The sequence below is a fragment of the Nycticebus coucang genome, chromosome X (assembly GCF_027406575.1).
Source record: "Nycticebus coucang isolate mNycCou1 chromosome X, mNycCou1.pri, whole genome shotgun sequence".
Lineage (NCBI taxonomy): Eukaryota > Metazoa > Chordata > Mammalia > Primates > Lorisidae > Nycticebus > Nycticebus coucang.
The window spans coordinates 55,023,746-55,045,840 of NC_069804.1; the positions used below are offsets into that span (position 1 = coordinate 55,023,746).

Genomic DNA, 22,095 nt, shown 5'->3' on the forward strand with positions numbered 1-22,095 from the left:
TCTCTCACATGGCACCAGCCTCCATCCCCTAGATCCTGGTAGTCTGCTCAAGGTCAGAGGGCTTGGCCTCTACAGAATCTTGCCTACCCACATCCTCCCCAGGACCCAGTGATCTATCTCCCTAAATCCTAATTCAACTAGAATACACTTTACACCTCCTTAGAGTCCCTCTCCAACAGAGCCCAATAGTTTTCCCTCATTCACAACCCAGTGAGACCAACCTTCCTCACTTAAGGGTCCCCCCTACTCTCTTCAAGATTTACCCAGTCATGATTCAATGAGATAGTCCCTACCCTTCACAGTCTCTCCTCTACAAAGCCTTGGGTGGGTCAGTTGGATTAATCTTCCTCATCCATGGTCCAATGAATTCACCCTTCTATCTATCCTCAGTATTCCTCATACAGGGACACCAGATTTCCTTCATTCAGAGTTCCTCCCTTCTCCCCCCAGAATCTCCCCCAGGGAGGAACTCTCAACAAGGGCCCACTCATGGTACAATGCTATGGCCTTTCACCCTGTCAGAATTCCCCCTCCCAAAAGAATCAAGTGGTCAGAGGGCTCCCCCCAAAAGCCCAGTTATCTCTCCTCCATGTAGTCCAAGGTTTCACTTTTTCACCTCCTCTCCCCAACAGGGACTGATGTTATTACCCATTCGGGGCCTTCTTTGCCCCAGGCCTAATGCAATCATCCTTAATCATCCAATGGTACTTCCCCTCATACAGGAACTCCACCAACCAAGAAAACCGACAACATCTGGGGTCTTTCCTCAATCCCCAGGTATAATGGTATTTCCCACAAACTTTCTACCTCCCACCGCTAATGGTATTGCCCTCTCAAGGGCTTCCCCCCCCATCATGACGCAAACGGCCCAACACCCGCTTCCTTCCTCTCCAGGCAAAATGGTTTCACCTTCTCAGGATCTCATTCTCAATGCCCAACACTAGCATCACCCAGCGATGGTGTGTGTCCCCTGCACGGGCCTGAAAGTTTTGTCCCTTCCAAGTCTGAGTAAAGTACCGCCTACTCAAGGACGGTCTCCCCCGCCCACAAGGCTAACAGAATCCAACCTTCAGAGCCCCCATAGTACCTCAGAATCCAATACTCTCACCACTCAGAGCCTCAGTTTTCCTTCTCCAAATCAACCCTTTAGACTCTGAATCCGCCCCAACCAACCTGTTCTCAGCACAACCTCCCTCTGTCCCAACCCCCGGTAGCCTAGCCAGGTGGTCTTTCCCATCGCGAGAGACACCTGCATCCGCTGAAACTCCTCCTCAGACAGAGCTTGCGCCATGTTCCTCCCCCCACCCCCCCCCACAGTTTTCTGCGCAGACGCAGCTCGCAACTTCTGTCAGTATTAAGGTCGGACCAAACCACTGGCTACGAATGGAAGGGGTAGAACCTAATTCAGAAGTTAGCATTTTGGAGGCAGAGAGAAGAAAACAAAACTGACAGGTTAGCTGAATTGTAATTTAATGTTCTACCAGAACACAAGTCATCTGATTCGCTTTTGAGCTTTTATAGACAGGACGGTGCGACATTATGGCATCCCTATCTCAAAGTTGGACTCGTTTCTAGGGGCGTTTGCCGACAGAAATCACCCTTCCCCCGTATTCCTTTAATGAGAACGGTTGACTTAATAACTGCAGAAATGAAAGCGGAAGCTTTGGTTTGGTCTTGTTCCTGCCCTCTTCTGGTGACCTCAAAGGGAAATCCCGCCCTTCGTGAAGCCCTTAGCCCCACCCCCTTTTTTTATTTTAAGGACCTGACACGATTTTATTAACTTGATACCGTACAGCATGTTAGGTAAAGGACCTAGCCACCAATGAACTACAAATACCTGAAAGAGGCTGGGCAGTGGCTCGCGTCTGTAATGCTAACACTCTCAGAGGCTGAGTTGGGAGGATCCTTTGAGGGCAGGAGTTCAAGACCCATCCCTAGGGCGGTGCCTGTGGCTCAAGGAGTAGGGCGCCGGCCCCATATACCAAAGGTGGCGGGTTCAAACCCAGACCTGGCCAAAAACTGCAAAAAAAAAAAAAAAAAGACTCATCCCTGCTAAAAATAGAAAAATTAGCCAGGCGAGATGGCAGATGACTATAGTCCCAGCTACTCCTGAGGCAAAGGCAAGGAGGATCCTGGGAGCCCAGGAGTTTGAGATTGCCAATTGCCGTGAACTATAATTGTGCGACTGTACTCTAGCCCAGGAGAAGCAAAACCATGCCCCCCACCCAATCATTTGTAAATGGAAAGGATCAAAACAATTTTGATAAAGCAAGACCAAATCTGGGGCGGTACCTGTGGCTCAGTGAGTAGGGCGCCGGCCCCATATGCCGAGGGTGGCGGGTTCAAACCCAGCCCCGGCCAAACTGCGACAACAACAACAACAAAAATAGCCGGGTGTTGTGGGGGGCGCCTGTAGTCCCAGCTGCTCGGGAGGCTGAGGCAAGAGAATCGCGTAAGCACAAGAGTTAGAGCTTGCTGTGAGCCGTGTGACGCCACAGCACTCTACCCAAGGGCGGTAGAGTGAGACTCTGTCTCTACAAAAAAAAAAAACAAGACCAAATCTGGAGGATTTTTTTACTTCCTGACCTCGAGACTTGTTATAAAGCTACAATAATCAAGATGTTGTGGTATTGTTGTCAAGACAGCTAAATAGATCAATGAAAGTGAATAGAAACTTTAGAAATAGATTCACAAATCCAGTCCAATTGATTTTTGGAAAAAGTGTAAAGTGCACAATGGATAGTCTATTCAACAAATGATGTTGAAGCAATTGGACAGTCACACACCAAAAAAAAATTAAAAATCCAACAGTCATTGCCCCATTTGAGAGGGGATTGGCTGAGAATGGGTAGAAGAGAACTTTCTAGGGTGATGTTAACATTCCGCATCTTGATTAGGGGTATGAGCTACTTGATTGTACTCATTTATCAAGTTGTTATGAATTTTGATTTGTGAGTTTTACCGTATGTAAATTTTACCCTAAAAATACCTGTAAACAAATATTGACTCTGGTAAGAAGATTTGTTTTTGTAGTAGTATGATTTAACAATTCTGAAAATCGGCTTGGAGCCTGTAGCTCAGCAGCTTGGACGCCTGCCACATACACCGGAGCTGGCGGGTTCTAATCCAGCCTGGACCTCCCAAACAATAATGACAACTACAACAACAAAATAGCTGGGCGTTTTGGCGGGCACCTGTAGTCCCAGCTACTTGGGAGGCTGAAGCAAGAGCATGGCTTAAGCCCAAGAGTTTGAGGTTGCTGTGAGTTCTGACACCATGGCACTCTACCCAGGGCAACAGCTTGAGACTCTGTGTCAAAAAAAAATTCTGAAAATCTCTTTTGTGTAATCTAGGCATGAGGAAACAAGTAAATATTTAGGAATAATGGGAGCCAGGTTACTTCCTAAAGGGATTAAAGATATGGATGTGGGAAACTGAGAATGTACTTTGTTTTTTTTGTTTTTGTTTTTGTTTTTTTTTAACCTTTCTCTTAACAGATTTTTTTTTTATTAAATCATAATTGTATACATTGATATGATCATGGGGCATCATACACTCGCTTCATAAACCATTTGACACATTTTTATCACAGTGGTTAACATAGCCTTTCTGGCGTTATCTCAGTTACTGTGCCAAAACATTTACATTCTACATTTACCAAGTTTCGCAAATACCCCTGTAAGATGCACCACAGGTGAGAATGTACTTTGAAATATTGAATTGGAATTGGAGATACCAGAATAAACTCCTGTTTTATTTTATTTTCTTCTTGAGACAGAGTCTCACTATGTTGCCCCGGGTAGAGTGCCATGTGTCACAGCTCACAGCAACCCCAAACTCTTGAGTGTAAGCTATTCTCTTGCGTCAGACTCCCAAGTAGCTGGGACTACAGGCACCCACCACAACTCTTGGCTATTTTGTGGTTGTAGTTGTCATTGTTTGGCAGGCCCAGGCTGGATTCAAACCCAACAGCTCCGGTGTATGTGGCTGGTGCCCCAGCCGCTGAGCTACAGGCACCAAGCCAAACTCCTGGTTTTACATAGAGACAGTCAGATAAAGAGAGCTATAAAGAGAATTTGCATGCGTTTGTGTGTGTGTGTGTGTGTGTGTGTGTCTTGCATGTCTGTTCACTGAGAGAATTCAGAGCAGGTATACCTATAACAATGAGCAATACAGGCTCGGCGCCTGTAGCTTAGTGGCTAGGGCGCCAGCCATGTACACTGAGGGTGGCTGGTTTGAACTCAGCTCGGGCCTGCCAAACAACAATGACAACTACAACAAAAAAATAGCTGGGCGTTGTGGTGGGTGCCTGTAGACCGAGCTACTTGGGAGACTGAGGCAAGAGAATCGGTTGAGCCCAAGAATTTGAGGTTGCTGTGAGCTGTGATGCCACAGCACTCTACCAAAGGTGCCATAGTGAGACTGTCTCAAAAAAAAAAAAAAGTAACGGGTGGTGCCTGTGACTCAAAGGAGTAGGGCGCCAGCCCCATATACCAGAGGTGGTGGGTTCAAACCCAGCCCCAGCCAAAAACTGCAAAAAAAAAAAAAAAGTAACAAAGAGCAATACATACACCTAGGGTGCAGATTTAGTTTTATATCTTTCTCTGTCTCTTTCTGTGTGTGTGTGTGTGTGTGTGTGTATTTTGTAGTTGGGGGTCCTCAAGGCCATCCACAGTTTTGGTGATTCAGTAGGACGACTTACAGGACTTAGTATATCGTTGTACTCATAGCTAATATGTGTTACAGTGAAAGGATAGATAAACGATAGGAGATAGGATCAGCAAGAAAAAAGACACCCTAGAGATCTATACACAGGCTTCCTTATGCTCCATGCCTTGCCTGAACAAGGGCAAAAGGTTCATGAGCTAAAGTCCAGAGGAAACCAGGGGAAGCGTCCAAGAGTCCTCTCCCAGTGGAGTCATACGGGACTCAATTCCTCCAGCAATAGGTTGTGACCACACATGCAAATTATTGTCTACCAGGGGAGCTCATTAGGGACCCAGTGCTCAAGTTTTATAGTGAGGACTGGTCACAAAGTTATCCAGAAGTCCAGGCTCTGAAGGAATGCAGGTGTTAGCATAAACCACATTGTTCCTACAAAGTTTAGGCACCGTGAACCGTTCTTACAATTTAGGAAAACTTTTATATCAATGTTTTTATATCAATGTTAGGGAACTATTTCCCAGCCAGGGTTCCAGATACCAGTCAAGGGAAAAATTTGCAATCAGATTTGAGTATAATGTCTCAGTATTTTCTGTACAAAGACATATAAGTTAAAGATTTCTCTTATATAAACAGATTATCATCATCAACATCAGAAAAACTACTGATACAATCCGCTTATCTATTTTACTTATTTTTTATTTATTTATTTATTTTTGTAGAGAGAGAGTCTCGCTTTATCGCCCTCAGTAGAGTGCTGTGGTGTCACACAGGTCACAGCAACCTCCAACTCCTGGGCTTGGGCGATTCTCCTGCCTCAGCCTCCTAATTAACTGGGACTACAAGCGCCCGCCACAACACCCAGCCATTCCTTTGTTGCAGTTTGGCCAGGGCTGGGCTTGAACTCACCACCCTACCCACTGAGCCACAGGCGCTGCCCCATTTATTGATTTATTTTGAGACAGAGTCTCACTTTGTTGCCTTTAGTAGAGTGCTGTGGCATCATAGCTCACAGCAACCTCAAACTCCTGGGTTCGAGCAGTCCTCTTGCCTTAGCCTTCCAAGTAGCTGGGACTACAGGTGTCCACCACAATACTCGGCTATTTTTTTTTTTTTTTTAGAGATGGGGTCTTGCATTTCTTAGGTAAAGGTGTGTTGTGAGCCCTTACATTAGGTGAGAGCTTACCAATTACCTTCTCTCCTCCCCTTTCCTTTTTCCTTCCTCCCCCTCCATTTGAGTTCAATTGTATTTTTCTCACCTGTGGACGTGTAGTTGTTTATCTCCTGGTTTCATGTTAGTATTGAGTACATTGGATACTTGCTTTTCCATTCTTGTGATACTTTACAAAGAAGAATGTGCTTCAACCCCATCCAGGTAAATACAAAAGATGTAAAGTCTCCATCTTCTTTATGGCTGAATAGTATTCCATGGTATATATACCAGTTTTTTTTTTGTTGTTGTTGTTTGTTTTTTGAGACAGAGCCTCAATCTGTAGCCCTGGGTAGAGTGCGGTGGCATCACAGCTCACAGCAACCTCCAACTCCTGGGCTCAAGCGATTCTCTTGCCTCCACCTCCCACGTAGCTGGGACTACAGGTGCCCGTCACAATGCCCAGCTATTTTTTGGTTGCAGCCGTCATTGTTGTTTGGCAGGCCCGGACTGGGTTTGAACCCCCTAGCCTAGGTGTATGTGTCTGGCACCTTAGCTGCTTGAGCCACAGGCGCCGAGCCAGTATACCAGTTTGTTAATCCATGCATGTGTTGATGGGCACTTGGGTTGATTCCACATATTGGTGACGTGAATTGAGCAGCAAAAAACATTCTAGTGCAACACTTTTTTTTTTTTTTTGGTAGAGACAGAGTCTCACTTTACCGCCCTCGGTAGAGTGCCATGACGTCACATGGCTCACAGCAACCTCCAAGCTTCTGGGCTTTACGCGATTCTCTTGCCTCAGCCTCCGGAGCAGCTGGGACTACAGGCGCCCGCCACAACGCCTGGCTACTTTTTGGTTGCAGTTTGGCCGAGGCCGGGTTCGAACCCGCCACCCTTGGCATATGGGGCTGGTGCCCTACTCACTGAGCCACAGGCGCCACCCGCAACACATTTTTTTAACATATGAATATTTATAGGAGCATTATTCATAATACCCAAAAGGTAGGAGTAACACCAATGTTCATAAATGGATTAATGTATCAACAAAATGCAGCACATTGCCCAGTGAGGTGGCTCACACCTGTAATCCCAGCACTCTGAGAGGCCAAGGCGGGTGGATTGCCTGAGCTCAGGAGTTCAAGACCAGACTGAGCTAGAGCAAGACCCTGTCTCTAAAAAAGTAGCTGGGCATCAGGGCAGGCACCTGTAGTCCTCGCTACTTGATAGGCTGAGGCAAGAGAATCACTTAAGCCCAAGGGTTTGAGGTTGCTGTGAGCTGTGACACCATAGCACTCAACTGAGGGTGACTAAGTGAAACTCTATCTTAAAGAAAACAAAAACAGAGCGCCTGTGGCTCAGTGAGTAGGGCACTGGCCCCATATACTGAGGGTGTCGGGTTCGAACCAGCCCTGGCCAAATTGCAACGAAAAAATAACCAGGCATTGTGGTGGGCACCTGTAGTCTTAGCTACTCAGGAGGCTGAGGCATGAGAATCGCCTAAGCCCAAGAACTGGAGGTTGCTGTGAGATGTGATGAGCACTCTACTGAGGGCAACAGAGTGAGACTCTATCTCTAAAAAAAAATAAAAAAATAAAAATGCAGTATATCCATACAATGGAATATTATGAAGTCATAAAAGGAATGAAGTACTAGCCATACAAGATGTCTCACACCTATAATCCTAGCATTCTGGGTGGCCAAGTTGGGTGTATTGCTTAAGCTCACGAGTTCAATACCAGCCTGAGCAAGAGGGAGACCCCATCTCTAAAAAATAGCCAGGCATAGTGGGTGCCGCTGGTCCCAACTACTTGGGAGACTGAGGCAAGAGAATTGCTTGAGCCCAAGTTTGAGGTTGCTTTGAGCTATGATTCCACCGCACTCTACCCAGGGCAACAGAGTGAGATTCTGTTTCGAAAAGAAAAAAAAAAAAGAATGAAGTACTTCAGCTTACCTTTTTTTTGTTTTCCTCAAAAAAAAAAAAATAAGGCGGTGCCTGTGGCTCAGTGAGTAGGGCGCTGGCCCCATATACTGAGGGTAGCAGGTTCAAACCCAGCCCCCGCCAAACTGCAACAAAAAAATAGCCGGGCATTCTGGTGGGTATCTGTAGTCCCAGCTACTCGGGAGGCTGAGGCAAGAGAATCGCCTGAGCCCGGGAGTTGGAGGTTACTGTGAGCTGCGTGACACCACAGCACTCTACTAAGGGCGATAAAGTGAGTCTGTCTCTACCAAAAAAAAAAAAAAAAAAAAAAAAAAAAAGGAATGAAGTACTGGTGTGTGCTAAAAAATGGATAAGCCTTGAAAACATTAGACTAAATAGTAGCCAGACACGAATGACTACATAGTCTATGATTCCATTTGTAGGAAATTTTCAGAATAGGCAAATTCATAGAGACAGAAAGTAGTTAGTGGTTGGCGGGGTCTGGAAGGCAGGGCAAATGGGGAGTGGCTACCAAGCAAGCAAGGACACACCTTACTGGGTGTTACTGAGGCAGCATGTGAGATGTGGCTCTGCTGCCTCATGGGGAGGCTGTGTATCCACCTTTCTCTCCTACTAGGATGTGAGCTCCTCAAGGGCTGGACCTCCCAGAACATATCCATCTCCTTATCCAAGCACCTTGCACAGACTATTCAACAAATCCTATCTGACTGCGTGAAAGACAACTCTGCTTGTTTTTCTAAGCCAAGAGAAGACATTATAGATAAGCACATACATTCAAGAAATAAGTGAATGAGGCCAGGCTCAGTGGTTCACACCTGCAGTCCTGCACTGTCAGAGATCAAGACGGGTGGATCACTTGAGCTCAGGAATTCAAGACCAGCCTGGTAAGAGGGAGACCCTGTCTCTACTAAAAATAGAAAAACTAGCCAGGTGTAGTGGTGGGTGCCTGTAGTCCCAGCTACTCCAGAAGCTGAGGCAAGAGGATCAATTGAGCCTAGGAGTTTGAGGTTGCTGTGAGCTAAGATGCTACTCTAGCCTGGGCAACAGAGTGAGACTCTGTCTCCAAAAAAAGAAAAAAAAGAAGAAGAGAATGAGTCTGCAGAGCTATTGGGACAATTCCTCTGAACTGGACACTTGTCTCAAACAAGTCCAGATCAGAGTGAGCAGAAGATTCAGTACAGGAAGCTTGACGCCTCCTCTTGCACAATGACACCACAGAGCATGAGCTCAAATCATCTTCTACCTTGTTAATGGGGAACATCCTGTCAGCTGACAAAGTGGAGTGCCCACTCAGCTATTCCTCATGTCAGTCTCTTGGTTCTTCCTCAGCAATAGTCCCTAGAGTGACCCTTATTTTTTTTTTAATTTTTTTATTAAATCATAACTGTATACAATGATATGATTATGGGGCATCATACACTCACTTCATAAACCATTTGACACATTTTTATCACAGTGGTTAACATAGCCTTTCCGGCGTTATCTCAGTTACTGTGCCAAAACATTTACATTCTACATTTACCAAGTTTCGCAAATACCCCTATAATATGCACCACAGGTGTGATCCCACCGATTCCCCTCCCTCTACCCACCCCCCCTTTCCCACTTCCCCCTATTGTTAAGTTGTAGCTGGGTTATAGCTTTCATGTGAGAGTCCCAAATTAGTTTCATAGTAGGGCTGACTAGCCTATATCACAAAATCTCAAGACCAGAGATGCTGGCGTGGATGCGGAGAAAAGGGAACACTTCTGCACTGCTGGTGGGAATGCAAATTAATACATTCCTTTTGGAAAGATATATGGAGAACACTCAGAGATCTAAAAATAGATCTGCCATTCAATCCTGTAGAGTGACCCTTATTAAGAGCTTTGCCATCCACTCCCACAAGCACTCTTAGAACCACCAAATTTGGGACTCCCTATTTCTAACCCCTTCCCATTTCTGTTTTCTTTTTTTTTTTTTTTCCCCGACAGAGTCTCAAGCTGTCACCCTGGGTAGAGTGCTATGGTGTCATAGCTCACAGAAACCTTCAACTTTGGGGCTCAAGCGATCCTCTTGCCTCAGTTTCTCTATTTTTAGTAGGGAAGGGGTCTTGCTCTTTGCTCAGGCTGGTCTCGAACTTGTAAGCTCAGGCAATCCACCCACCTTGGCCTCCCAGAATGCTAGGATTATAGGCCTGAGCCACTGCACCCGGCCTCATTTCTGTTTTCAACAATGTGCATTTTTAAACAGGCCAGGCATAGTGATTCATGACTATAATACCAGCACTCAGGAGGCCAAGGCAGGAGAATTGCTAGAGGCCAGGAGTTAAAGACAATCTTGAGCAAGCCAGGCACAGTGGCTCACACCTGTAATCATAGCACTCTGGGAGGCCAAGGCAGGTGGATTCCCTGAGCTCAAGAGTTTGATACTAGTCTGAGCAAAAGGAGACCCCATCTCTAAAAAAAAAAAAAAAAACATACCCAGGTGTTGTGGTGTGCACCTGTAGTCCTAGCTACTCAGGGGGCTGAGGCAAGAGGATTGCTTGAGCCCAAGAATATGAGGTTGTTGTGAGCTATGGTGCTACAGCACTATACCGAGGGCGACAAAGTGAGACTCTGTCTCAAAAAATAAATAAATAAATATTAAAAAATAGTATATCTACACTATGGAATTTTACTCATCATTAAAAGGAAAAAATACTAATACAGAAAACAACTTGGATGAATCTCAAAAGCATTATGCTGAGTGAAAGAAGGCAGGCACAAAAGAGAACACACTGTCCCATTCCATTTTTTTTCTTTTTTTGAGACAGAGTCTCACTATGTCACCCTTAGTAGAGTGCTGTGGCATCACAGCTCATGGCAACCTCAAACTCCTGGGCCCAATCTATTCTCTTGCCTCAGCCTCCCAAGTAGCTGGGAGCACAGGCACCTGCCACAATGCCCAGCCACCTTTTTCTTGCCATTGTCATTCTTGTTTAGCTGACCTGGGCTGGGTTTGAACCTGCCACTCCTGGTGTATGTGGCCAGTGCCCTAACCACTGAAGTACAGGCGCTGAGCCTTTTTTTTTTTTCTTTGAGACAGAGTTTCACTTTTGTCGCCCTCAATAGAGTACCATGGCTTCGTAGCTTACAGCAACTCAACTCCTGGGCCTTAGCCTCCCAAGTAGCTGGGACTACAGGCACCTGCCACAACACCTGGCAATTTTTTTAGAGATGGGGTCTCACTCTTGCTTAGGCTGGTCTTGAACTCTTGAGCTCAGGCAATCTACCCACCTCAGCCTCCCAGAATGTTAGGATTACAGGCGTGAGCCACTTGCCTGGTGTCCCATTCCATTTGAATGGAACTACAAAAAACAAATATAAATCTACAGTCAGGAAGCCAATCAGTGGTTGCCTGGGATGGGGGGTGGAGTTTGGGATGGGGAACAAAGGAACATTTTGGGGCAATGGAAATGGTCCATATCTTGATTGTGGTGGGTACAGGTTGTATGCATTCGTCAAAATTCACTGAATTGTATCCTTAAATGGGTACATTTATACTGAAAGATAGATAGTTATCTCAATAAGGATCAATGAATTGTGAAAGAAAAAAAAAGATCACTGGCTGAAAGTATTTTCCCACAGAGGCAAATCATTTACTTCTATCAAGATGAGAAAAAAATTAAAACTACACCTCAGATACCATTATTACTCTCAGATTGGTGAGGTGTATAGTGCATTTTAATACTTAATGTTCCTGGTGCTTCACCAGAGGGTGTGTGGGGATGGTGGTGGTGGTGATGATCTCACTCTGTCGGTCCAGGCTAGAGTGCCATGGCCTTAACCTAGCTCACAGCAACATCAAATGCCTGGGCTCAAGCAATCCTCCTGCCTCAGCCTCCTGAGTGGCTGGGACTACAAGTGTGCACCACCATGCCCAACTAATTTTTCTATTTTTTTCCAAGACAGAGCCTCACTATGTTGCCCTCAGTAGAGTTCGTGGTGTCACAGCTCACAGCAACCTCAAACTCTTGGGCTTAAGTGATTCTCTTCCCTCAGCCTCCCAAGTGGCTTGGACTACAGGCGCCCACCACAACGCCCAGCTATTTTCTTGTTGCAGTTGTCATTTGTTGTTTAGCTGGCCCAGGCCGGGCTCAAACCTACCCAGTCTCAGTGCATGTGGCTGGTGCCGTAACCATTGTGCTACAGGCATCCAGCCTAATTTTTCCATTTTCAGTAAGGATGGGGTCTGGCGTTGCTCAGGCTAGTCTCAAAGGCCTGAGCTCAAGGGATCCTCCAGCCTCAGCCTCCCAGAGGGCTGGGATTACAGGCATGAGCCACATTGCAAGGACTGCTTTGGGGTTTTTTCAGGTTTTTTTGTTTATTTTTTGAGACAGAGTCTCACTTTGTCACTTTGGGTAGAGTGTTGTGGCATCATAGCACACAGCAATATCAGAATCTTGGGCTCAAGTGATCCTCTTGCCTCAGCCCCCCGAGTCGCTGGGACTACAGGCACCTGACACAATGCTCTGCTATTTCTTTGTTGCATTTTGGCAGAGGGCGGGTTCGAACCTGCCACCCTCGGTATATGGGGCTGACGCCCTACTCACTAAGTCACAGGCACCACCCATCTGTGCTATTTTTAGAGATGAGGTCTTGCTCTAGCTCAGGCTGGTCTCTGACTCCTGAGTTCATCCAATCCGCCTGCCTTGGCCTTCAAGAGTGCTGGGATTACAGCTGGGAGCCACCGCACCCGGCCTTGTTTTTGTTTTTTGTTTTTTGAGACAGATTCTCAAGTTGTTGCCCTGGTTAGAGTGCTATGGTGTCACAGTTCACAGCAACCTCAAAATCTTGGGCTTAAGCGATTCTCTTGACTCAGCCTCCCAGGTAGCTGGGACTACAAGCGCCCACCACAACACCCAGCTATTTGTTATTGTTGTTGTTGTTGTTGCAGTTGTCATCGTTGTTTTAGCTGGCCTGGGCCAGGTTCAAACCTGCCAACCTCGGTGTATGTGGCCTGCCCCCTACTCACTGAGCTATGGGTGCTGCCTGTTTTTTTAATAAAACATTTTCATTTTACTTATTGTTTCCTTTCAGATTTTTATTTTTTTGGGTTAGGGTCTCACTCTGTTGCCCTGGCTGGAGTGCAGTGGCATGATAATAGCTCCCTGTAACCTCAAACTTCTGAGCTGGAGGGATCTTCCTGCCTCATCCTCCTGAGTAGCTAGGACTACAGGCATAAATCACCACATCCAGCTAGATATTTTCTATTTTTTTGTTGAGATGAGGTTTTTCCATATTGTCTAGGCTGGTCTTGAACTCCTGGCCTCAAGTAATCCTCCAACCTTGGCCTCCCAGAGTGCTAAAATTATAGGTCTGAGCCACCATGCCCAGCCTGTTAATGAACTTACTTACTTACTTACTTTCCTCCCTCCCTTCTTCCTTCCTTCCTTTTTTCCTTCCTTCCCTCCTCCCTCACTCACTCCCTTCCTTCCTCCTTTCCTTTCATCTTTCTTTCTTTTTCTTTTTTTTTTTGGTAGCGACAAGATCTCATTCCTCACTCCATTACCCAAGCTGGAATGCAGTGATGTGATCATAGCTCACTGTAACATCATACTCTTGGAGTTAAACGATCCTCCTCCCTCAGCCTCCTGAGTAGTTGGGACTATAGTAGACTATACACCATTATGCCTGGCTGTTTTGTTTTCTTTTCAAATTTTCTTTTTTTCTTTTTTATTGTTGTGGATTCATTGAGGGTACAATAAGCCAGGTTACACTGATTGCAATTGTTAGGTAAAGTCCCTCTTGCAATCATGTCTTGCTTTTTCAAATTTTCTTAAAGACAGGGTCTCACTATGTTGCACAGGCCAGTTTCAAATTCCTACACTTAAGCGATTCTCCCAACTTTGGCTTTCCAAAATGCTGGGATTAAGGCCCTGCAAGATGGCTCTTACCTATAATCCTAGCACTCATTGAAGCTGAGGTGGGTGGATTGCTTGAGCTCATGAGTTCGAGACCAGGCTGAGCAAGAGTGAGACCCCCATCTTTACTAAAAATAGAAAAACTGGGTGGCGCTTGTGGCTCAGTCGGTAGGATGCCAGCCCCATATACCGAGGGTGGCAGGTTTGAATCTGGCCCCGGCCAGCTAAAACAGCAGTGACAACTGCAACAAAAAATAAAGCTGGGCATTTTGGTGGGTGCCTGTAGCCCCAGCTACTTAGGAGGCTGAGGCAAGAGAATTGCTTAAGCTAGAGTTGGAGGTTGCTGTGAGCTGTGATGCCACTGCACTCTACCCAGGGCAACAAAAAAGTGAGACTCTGTCTCAAGAAAAAAAAAAAAAAAAAAAAACTACAACGGCTCACACCTGTAATCCTAGCACTCTGGAAGGCCGATTGCATAGACAATCCACCAGCCTCGGTCTCCCAAATTCTGGGATTACAGGCGTCACACCCAGCCTCTGAGCCCAACAGTTTGAAGTTACTGTGAACTGTGATGCCACAGCACTCTACTGGGGTGACAAAGTGAAACTCTGTTTCAAAAAAAAAACAAGGCAGCACCTGTAGCTCAGTGGGTAGGGCGCCGGCCACATACACCAGGCTGGCAGGTTCCAAAGCCGGCCTGGGCCTGCTAAACAATGACAACTGCAGGGCCGTGTCTGTGGCTCAAAGGGGTAGGGCACCGGCCCCATATGCTGGAGGTGGTGGGTTCAAACCCAGCCCCGGCCAAAAAAAAAAAAAAAACAATGACAACTGCAACAAAAAATTAGCCAGGCGTTGTGGCAGGCACCTGTAGTCCCAGCTACTTGGGAGGCTGAGGCAACTCTCATTTAAGTCTAAGAGTTGGAGATTGCTATGAGCTGTGACATCATGGTACTCTACTCAGGGAGACAGCTTGAGACTCTGTTATCAAAAAAAAAAAAAAAAAAAGTAAAGATAAAGAAAAACTAGCCAGGGGCGGAGCCTGTGGCTCAAAGGAGTGGGGCACTGGCCCCATATGCCGGAGGTGTGGTGGGTTCAACCCAGCCCTGGCCAAAAACTTCAAAAAAAAAAAAAGGAAAAACTAGCCAGGCATTGTAGCGGGTGCTTGTAGTCCCAGCTATGTGGGAGGCTAAGGCAAGGGGATTGCCTGAGCCCAAGTTGGAGGTTGCTGTGAGCTATGAGGATGCCATGGCCCTCTACCCAGGGTGACAGAGTGAGACTCTGTCTCAAAGTATAAATAAATTACTGTGCTAGGATTATAGGTGTGAGTCGCTGAGACTGGCTTCCATATTAATTTTAATTAATTAGTTAATCTTTTTGAGGCATAGTCTCACTCTGTTGCCCCAGGCTTGAGTGCCGTGCCATCACCTTAGTTCACAGAAACCTCAGAAAATTGGGTTCAGGCAATCCTCCAGCCTGAGGCTTCTGAGTAGCTGGGACTACAAGCACCTGCCATCATATCAGGCTAATGTTATTATTTTTTCTTTTCTTTTTTTTTTTGCAGTTTTTGGCCAGGGCCAGGTTTGGACCCACCAAACCCAGCGCCCTACTCCTTAAGCCACAGGTGCCACCCATGTTTCTATTTTTTCTAGAGACAGGGCCTTGTTTTGTTCAGGTTAGTCTCTGTCTCTTGACCTCAAATGATCAAATGAGCCTTCTGCCTCAGCCTCCCAGAGTGCTAGGATTATAGGTGTGAGCCACCATGTCTAGCCTTGATATGAATTTTAGAATCAACTTGTTAATTCTGGCTCAGCGCCTGTGGCTCAAGTGGCTAAGGTGCCAGCCACATACACCTGAGCTAGGGAGTTCGAATCCAGCCTGGGCCCGCCAAACAACGATGGCTGCAACCAAAAAATAGCCGGGTGTTGTGGCGGGTGCCTGTAGTCCCAGCTACTTGGGAGGTGGAGGCAGGAGAATCGCTTGAGCCCAGGAATTGGAGGTTGCTGTGAGCTGTGATGCCATAGCACTCTACCCAGGGTGACAGCTTGAGGCTCTGTCTCAAAAAACAAACGAACAAACAAAAAACTTGTTAATTCTACAAAAACACCTACTGGGGTTTCCCTGGGATTACATTGATTCCATAAATCAATTTTAGGAGAATTGTCATTTTAACAATATTGAGGGCTAGGCTCAGTGGCTCACACTTGTAATCCTAGCACTCTGGGAGGCTGAGGCAGGTGGATCCCTTGAGCTCAGGAGTTCAGGACTAGCCTGAGCAAGAGTAATACTCCATTTCTTTTCTTTCTTTCTTTTTTTTTTTTTTTGAGACAGAGTCTCAAGCTATCACCCTGAGTAGAGTACAGTGACATCACAGCTCACAGCAACATCAAAGTCTTGGGCTTAAGCGATTCTCTTGCCTCTGCCTCCCAAGTAGCTGGGACTACAGGTGCCTGCCACAATGCCCGGCTATTTTTTTTTTTGTAGAGACAGAGTCTCACTGTACCGCCTTCGGATAGAGTGCTGTGGCGTCACATGGCTCACAGCAACCTCTAACTCTTGGGCTTACGCGATTCTCTTGCCTCAGCCTCCCGAGCAGCTGGGACTACAGGCGCCCGCCACAACACCCAACTACCGGCTATTTTTTGGTTGCAGTTGTCATTGTTGCTTAGCACACCTGGGCTGGGTTTGAACCCTCCACCCTAGGTGTATGTGTGGCGCCCTGCCGACTGAGCTATGGGTGCCACTGCAAGACCCCATTTCTACTTAAAATAGGAAAAAAATATTAAAAGGCCATGTGAGTGCCCCTGTCCAGCAACTGAGGAGACTCCTCACAGTGCTGCCAACACCCTAGTGGAGACGCTGAGGTCAACATCAGATCTGAAATATTTAAAGTGGATACAAAACTATTTCAGCGGGCGGCGCCTGTGGCTCAGTCGGTAGGGCGTCGGCCCCATATACCGAGGGTGGCGGGTTCAAACCCGGCCCCCGCTGAACTGCAACCAAAAAAAAAAAAATAGCTGGGCGTTGTGGCGGGCGCCTGTAGTCCCAGCTACTCGGGAGGCTGAGGCAAGAGAATCACTTAAGCCCAGAAGTTGGAGGTTGCTGTGAGCTGTGTGATGCCATGGCACTCTATCCGAGGGCCATAAAGGGAGACTCTGTCTCTACAAAAAAAAACAAAAAACAAAAAACTATTTCAGCAATACAGACAGGTAAGTGTGTTGTGGTAGGTGATGGTGCTGTTGGTAAAGCATGTCTCCTGATATCCTACACAACAAACAAATCTCCATCTGAATATGTTTGACTGTTTTTCACAACTATGCGACCGCAGTTATAATTGGTTGATAGCCATAGACTCTTGGACTTTTTGATTTTGTGGGGCAAGAGGATTATGACAGATTATGACAGCTGAGTTATCAACAAACAGATGTATTTCTAGTCTGTTTTTCACTGGTATCTCTGTCTTCATTTGAAAATGTGAAAGATTGGTGGCACCTGTGGCTCAAAGGAGTAGGGCGCCGGCCCCATATACCAGATGTGGTGGGTTCAAACCTGGCCCTGGCCAAAAAACTGCAAAAAAAAAATGTGAAAGATGGGCAGTGCCTGTGACTCAGTGGGTAGGGCGCCGGACCCATATACCGAGGGTGGTGGGTTAGAACCCGGCGCCGGCCAAACTGCAACAAAAAATAGCCAGGCGTTGTGGTGGGTGCCCGTAGTTCCAGCTACTTGGGAGGCTGAGGCAAGAGAATCACCTAAGCCCAGGTGTTGGAGGTTGCTGTGAGCTGTGACGCCATGGCATTCTACCAAGGGTGATAAAGTGAGACTCTGTCTCTAAAAAAAAAAAGGAAAAGAAAATGTGAAAGAAAAGTGGGTAGGTCCAAAGATTCCTTTCTGTCTTTTTGGGACCCAAATTGATCTCAGAGATGACCCTTCTACTATTGAGACACTTGCCAAGAACAAACAGAAGCCTATCATAACAGAGACTGCTGAAAAGTTGGCCCGTGACCTGACTGGTGTCAAGTATGTGGCGTGTTCTGCACTTACACAGAAAGGCCTAAAGAATGTATTTGATGAAGCAATATTGGCTTCCCTGGAACCTCCAGAACCGAAGAAGAGCTGCAGGTGTGTGCTGCTATGAACATCTCTCCAGAGCTCTTTCTGCATAGTAGGTGTCGGCATCATACAAAGAGCAATGTTTAAATCAAACTAAACATTAATTTTTTTTTTCTTGAGACAGTCTCACTACGTTGCCCTCAGTAAAGTGCTGTGGTGTCATAGCTCATAGCAACCTCCAAACTCTTGGGCTCAAGTGATCCTCTTCCCTCAGCCTCCCTAGTAGGTGGGACTACAGGTGTCCCCGCACAGCACCTGGCTATTTTTTTTATTTGTTTGTCGTTTAGTGGACTCCAGTTGGGTTCCAACCCATTAGCCCCGATGCATGTGGCTGGCACTCTAACTGCTAAGCTATGGGCGCCGAGCCCTAAAGATTAAAAATTAAGGGCGGCGCCTGTGGCTCAGTGAGTAGGGCGCCGGCCCCATATGCCGAGGGTGGCGGGTTCAAACCCAGCCCCGGCCAAACTGCAACAAAAAAAATAATAGCCGGGCGTTGTGGCGGGCGCCTGTAGTTCCAGCTGCTCAGGAGGCTGAGGCAAGAGAATCGCGTAAGCCCAAGAGTTAGAGGTTGCTGTGAGCCGTGTGACGCCACGGCACTCTACCCGAGGGCGGTACAGTGAGACTCTGTCTCTACAAAAAAAAAAAAAGATTAAAAATTAAAATTCTTTTTTGCAATAATGACAAATGCCCTGCACCTACCCATATGCATTTGTGTCAGACGAGGTCCCTAGGTATGGCCCCCCTTTCCCCTCCCAATACTAGTTAATTTTGAGTAATTGTGTATTGTCACAAAAGTGATCAGTACTAGTTTTCCTTTTGCTGTTTCAAATTTTTTTTTTTTTTTTAAGTAAGGCATGCTCGTGATGACTCAGTAACAGATAATTTGAATTGTTGAAGCTGCTCCCTGGTTCCACTCAGAAAATAATCTGGGACATCTTAGTGTTCTTTTTTTTTTCTCTGTTGTTCAGGGGAGTATGTGGGGACTTTGTTTCTTAGTCTTTAGTCTTGTTTTTTTTAATTCGTTAAAAAGTGGACAGCCCTGGGCGGCGCCTGTGGCTCAGTGAGTAGGGCGCCGGCCCCATATGCCGAGGGTGGCGGGTTCAAACCCAGCCCCAGCCAAACTGCAACGTTGTGGCGGGCGCCAGTAGTCCCAGCTGCTCGGGAGGCTGAGGCAAGAGAATCGCGGAAGCCCAAGAGTTAGAGGTTGCTGTGAGCCGTGTGACACCATAGCACTCTACCCGAGGGCAGTACAATGAGACTCTGTCTCTACAAAAAAAAAAAAAAGAAAAAGAAAAACAAGTGGACAGCCCTTAACAGGAGAAGGATGGATTCATTACACATTCTACTTTTTTTTTTTTTGAGACAGAGTCTCACTTTGTCGCTCCCCCCCCAACAATGTGTATATCTCACAGCAACCTCAAATTCTTGGGCTCAAGCGATTCTCTTGCCTCAGTCTCCCAAGTAGCTGGGACTACAGGCACCCACCATAACACCCAGCTATTTTTAGAGACATGGTCTCACTCTGGCTGGTCTTGAACCTGTGAGCTCAGGCAATCCAATCACCTGGACCTCCCAGAGTGCTAGGATTACAGGCCTGAGCCACCTCGCCCGGCCACATTCCACTTTATTTTATTTTTTTGTAGAGACAGAGTCTCACTTTATGGCCCTTGGTAAAGTGCCATGGCATCACACAGCTCACAGCAACCTCTAACTCCTGGGCTTAAGCGATTCTCTTGCCTCAGCCTCACAAGTAGCTGGGACTACAGGCGCCCGCCACAACGCCCGGCTATTTTTTGGTTGCAGTTCAGCCGGGGCCGGGTTTGAACCTGCCACTCTCGGTATATGGGGCCAGGTTTGAACCTGCCACCCTCGGTATATGGGGCCGGCGCCTTACCGACTGAGCCACAGGCGCCGCCCCACATTTCCACTTTTTAAATCTAGCTTAGAAAACGTGTTCCCGATCTGGTGCTCTTAGGAAGGAGAATAGTTAATGCCTCATTTAATAGCATACTCCTTTTTTAAAGTTGCCTTTTCCCACTGAGGCTCCTCTGCACACGTGTAGTCATGTGCTTAGCAAAGGGGTTGAGTGGATTTGGGTGGATGACTCCTTCCATGATATTTTTCTGTTCCAAATTGCCTCCCAAAATTTCTATTTTTTTCTTTCAAGCTCAGATACACTAACTCCCTAGCTAGTAAACTTATAGATTTCTACCACCGAAACTCTTAAGTATTAAGTTAGCACACTGTCAGACATTCTGAAAATAAAAAATCTTCCAGGTTGAGTGTGACTAGTATTTCTAATAATGAGTTTTTCTTTAGTATTTTAATTGATTTGTCTACCTTTTTTTTTTTTTTTTGTAGAGACAGTCTCACTTTATGGCCCTCAGTAGAGTGCCATGGCATCACACAGCTCACAGCAACCTCCAACTCCTGGGCCTAAGCGATTCTCTTGCCTCAGCCTCCAGAGTAGCTGGGACTACAGGCACCCGCCACAACGCACAGCTATTTTTTGGTTGCAGTTCAGCCAGGGCTGGGCTTGAACCCGCCACCCTCTGTATATGGGGCTGGTGCCTTACCGACTGAGCCACAGGCGCCGCCAATTTGTCTACTTTTTATTACAAGAGTGTGCTTAAGCTGTAAATTACTCCATTTATTCTTTGAAGAGAAAGTGCTTCCAAACAATATTGTCACAAATTTGAATATATTAACTACTCCAACAGTGATAACATAAATTATGTTCTAAAAATTTTTTTTTTTTTTTTTTTTTGTTTTTTTGGCCAGGGCTGGGTTTGAACCCACCACCTCCGGCATATGGGACCGGCGCCCTACTCCTTGAGCCACAGGCGTCGCCCTATGTTCTAAAAATTATATTACAGACATTCTAACACTTATCTTGATTATAAAAGTGAAATTATTAAAGATTAATAAAGTAAAATTGATACTGAAAGTAATTAAAATAGGGGATGTTTTGTAAGAAGAGAAGCTTGTAGCTATAAAATGTATTCTTTAGGAGAACTTTTTTTTTTTTTTTGTGGTTTTTGGCCGGGGCTACGTTTGAACCCGCCACCTCCGTCATATGGGACCGGCGCCCTACTCCTTGAGCCACAGGCACTGCTCTGGAGAACTTTTTTTATAATAGGTGGGTAATAATGGAAAATAAAAGAATTATTGAATTTAAAGAAAAAAAAAAAGTTGCCTTTTCTCTCCACCCTTGATTAGATCCAGTATTTGACCAAAATCCTGAAAGTGAGTGGAACCTGTCTTGCCCTTCCTCTTTTCTAGGATGCACTATATATGTGACTGTGACTTTCAAGGAAATTTGTTTGCCTTTGCTGTTTGTTTTTTTTTAGACAGAGTCTCACTTTGTCACCCTGGTAGAGTGCTGTAGCGTCATAGCTCACAGCAACCTCAACTCTTGAGCTCAAGGGATTCTCTTGCCTCTGCCTCCCAAGTGGCTGGGAATACAGGCATCTGCCACAACTCCTGACTATTTTTTTTAGAGACACGATCTCACTCTGGTTTAGGCTGGTCTCAAACCTGTAAGCTCAGGCAATCCATCCGCCTCAGCCTTCCAGAGTGCTAGGATTACAGGCGTGAAACACCGTGCCCGGCCTTGAATCTCAGTGTTCTTGAAGGATAGTTATGTATCATTTTCTTTTCTTATAATGACTTTCTCTCTCTCTCTTTTTTTTTTTTTTATCAGAACGATGCTAGTTTGATAGAATGAAACTAATTGGAAAGTATACGCCCTCTTAAATTTTCCAGAAGAGTCTATGTAGAATTGATATTATTTCTTCCTGAAGTATATGGTAGAACTCACCAGGAAGATGTCTGGGCCTGGAATTTCCTCTGTGGAAAGGTAAATTTACTACGAATTCAATCTCTTTAATATCTATGGGGCTAAGGCCAGGCACAGTGGCTCAGGCCTGTAATCCTAGCACTCTGGAAGGCTGAGACGGGTGGACTTCCTGAGCTCACGGATTCGAGACTAGCCTGAGCCAGAGCAAGACGTCATCTCTAAAAATAATCAAGCATTGTGGCAGGCACCTATAGTCTCAGCTATTTGGGAGGCTGAGGCAAGAGGATCAATTAAGCCCAAGAGTTTGAGGTTGCTGTGAGGTGTGAGCCAGGGCACTCTACTGAGGGTGACAAAGTGAGACTCTGTCTCAAAAATATATATATTTATGGGGCTATTGAAGTTATGTATTTCTTCCTGAGTGAGCATTGGTATTTTGTGTCTCTCAAGGAATTTGTTGTCAGAATTATTGGCATGAAGTTGTTGATAGTATTCTCCTTTATCCTTTTTTAAATTATGGTAAAATATGCATAACAGAGAATTTATCATTTTTA

The 22,095-nt window shown here is 45.9% G+C and overlaps 1 protein-coding gene and 1 pseudogene across 5 annotated transcripts in view; one reads left to right on the forward strand and one right to left on the reverse strand.

The window, feature by feature from the left end:
• GRIPAP1 (GRIP1 associated protein 1) overlaps positions 1–1,321 on the reverse strand; it is a 28,335-nt gene extending 27,014 nt beyond the window's left edge. For 2 of the 5 annotated variants that reach the window (XM_053580808.1, XM_053580804.1), the window contains exon 1: positions 1,250–1,297. In XM_053580808.1, coding sequence (XP_053436783.1) covers positions 1,250–1,291 — 42 coding nt within the window. In that variant the 5' untranslated portion in view covers positions 1,292–1,297. Of the gene's footprint in view, positions 1–909; positions 1,000–1,087; positions 1,205–1,249 lie in introns of those variants that run through there. The other 3 variants (XM_053580801.1, XM_053580806.1, XM_053580805.1) reach the window with 3 other exon arrangements.
• LOC128576813 (cell division control protein 42 homolog) lies at positions 1,290–17,770 on the forward strand (annotated as a pseudogene).
• The last annotated feature ends 4,325 nt before the right edge of the window (positions 17,771–22,095 follow it).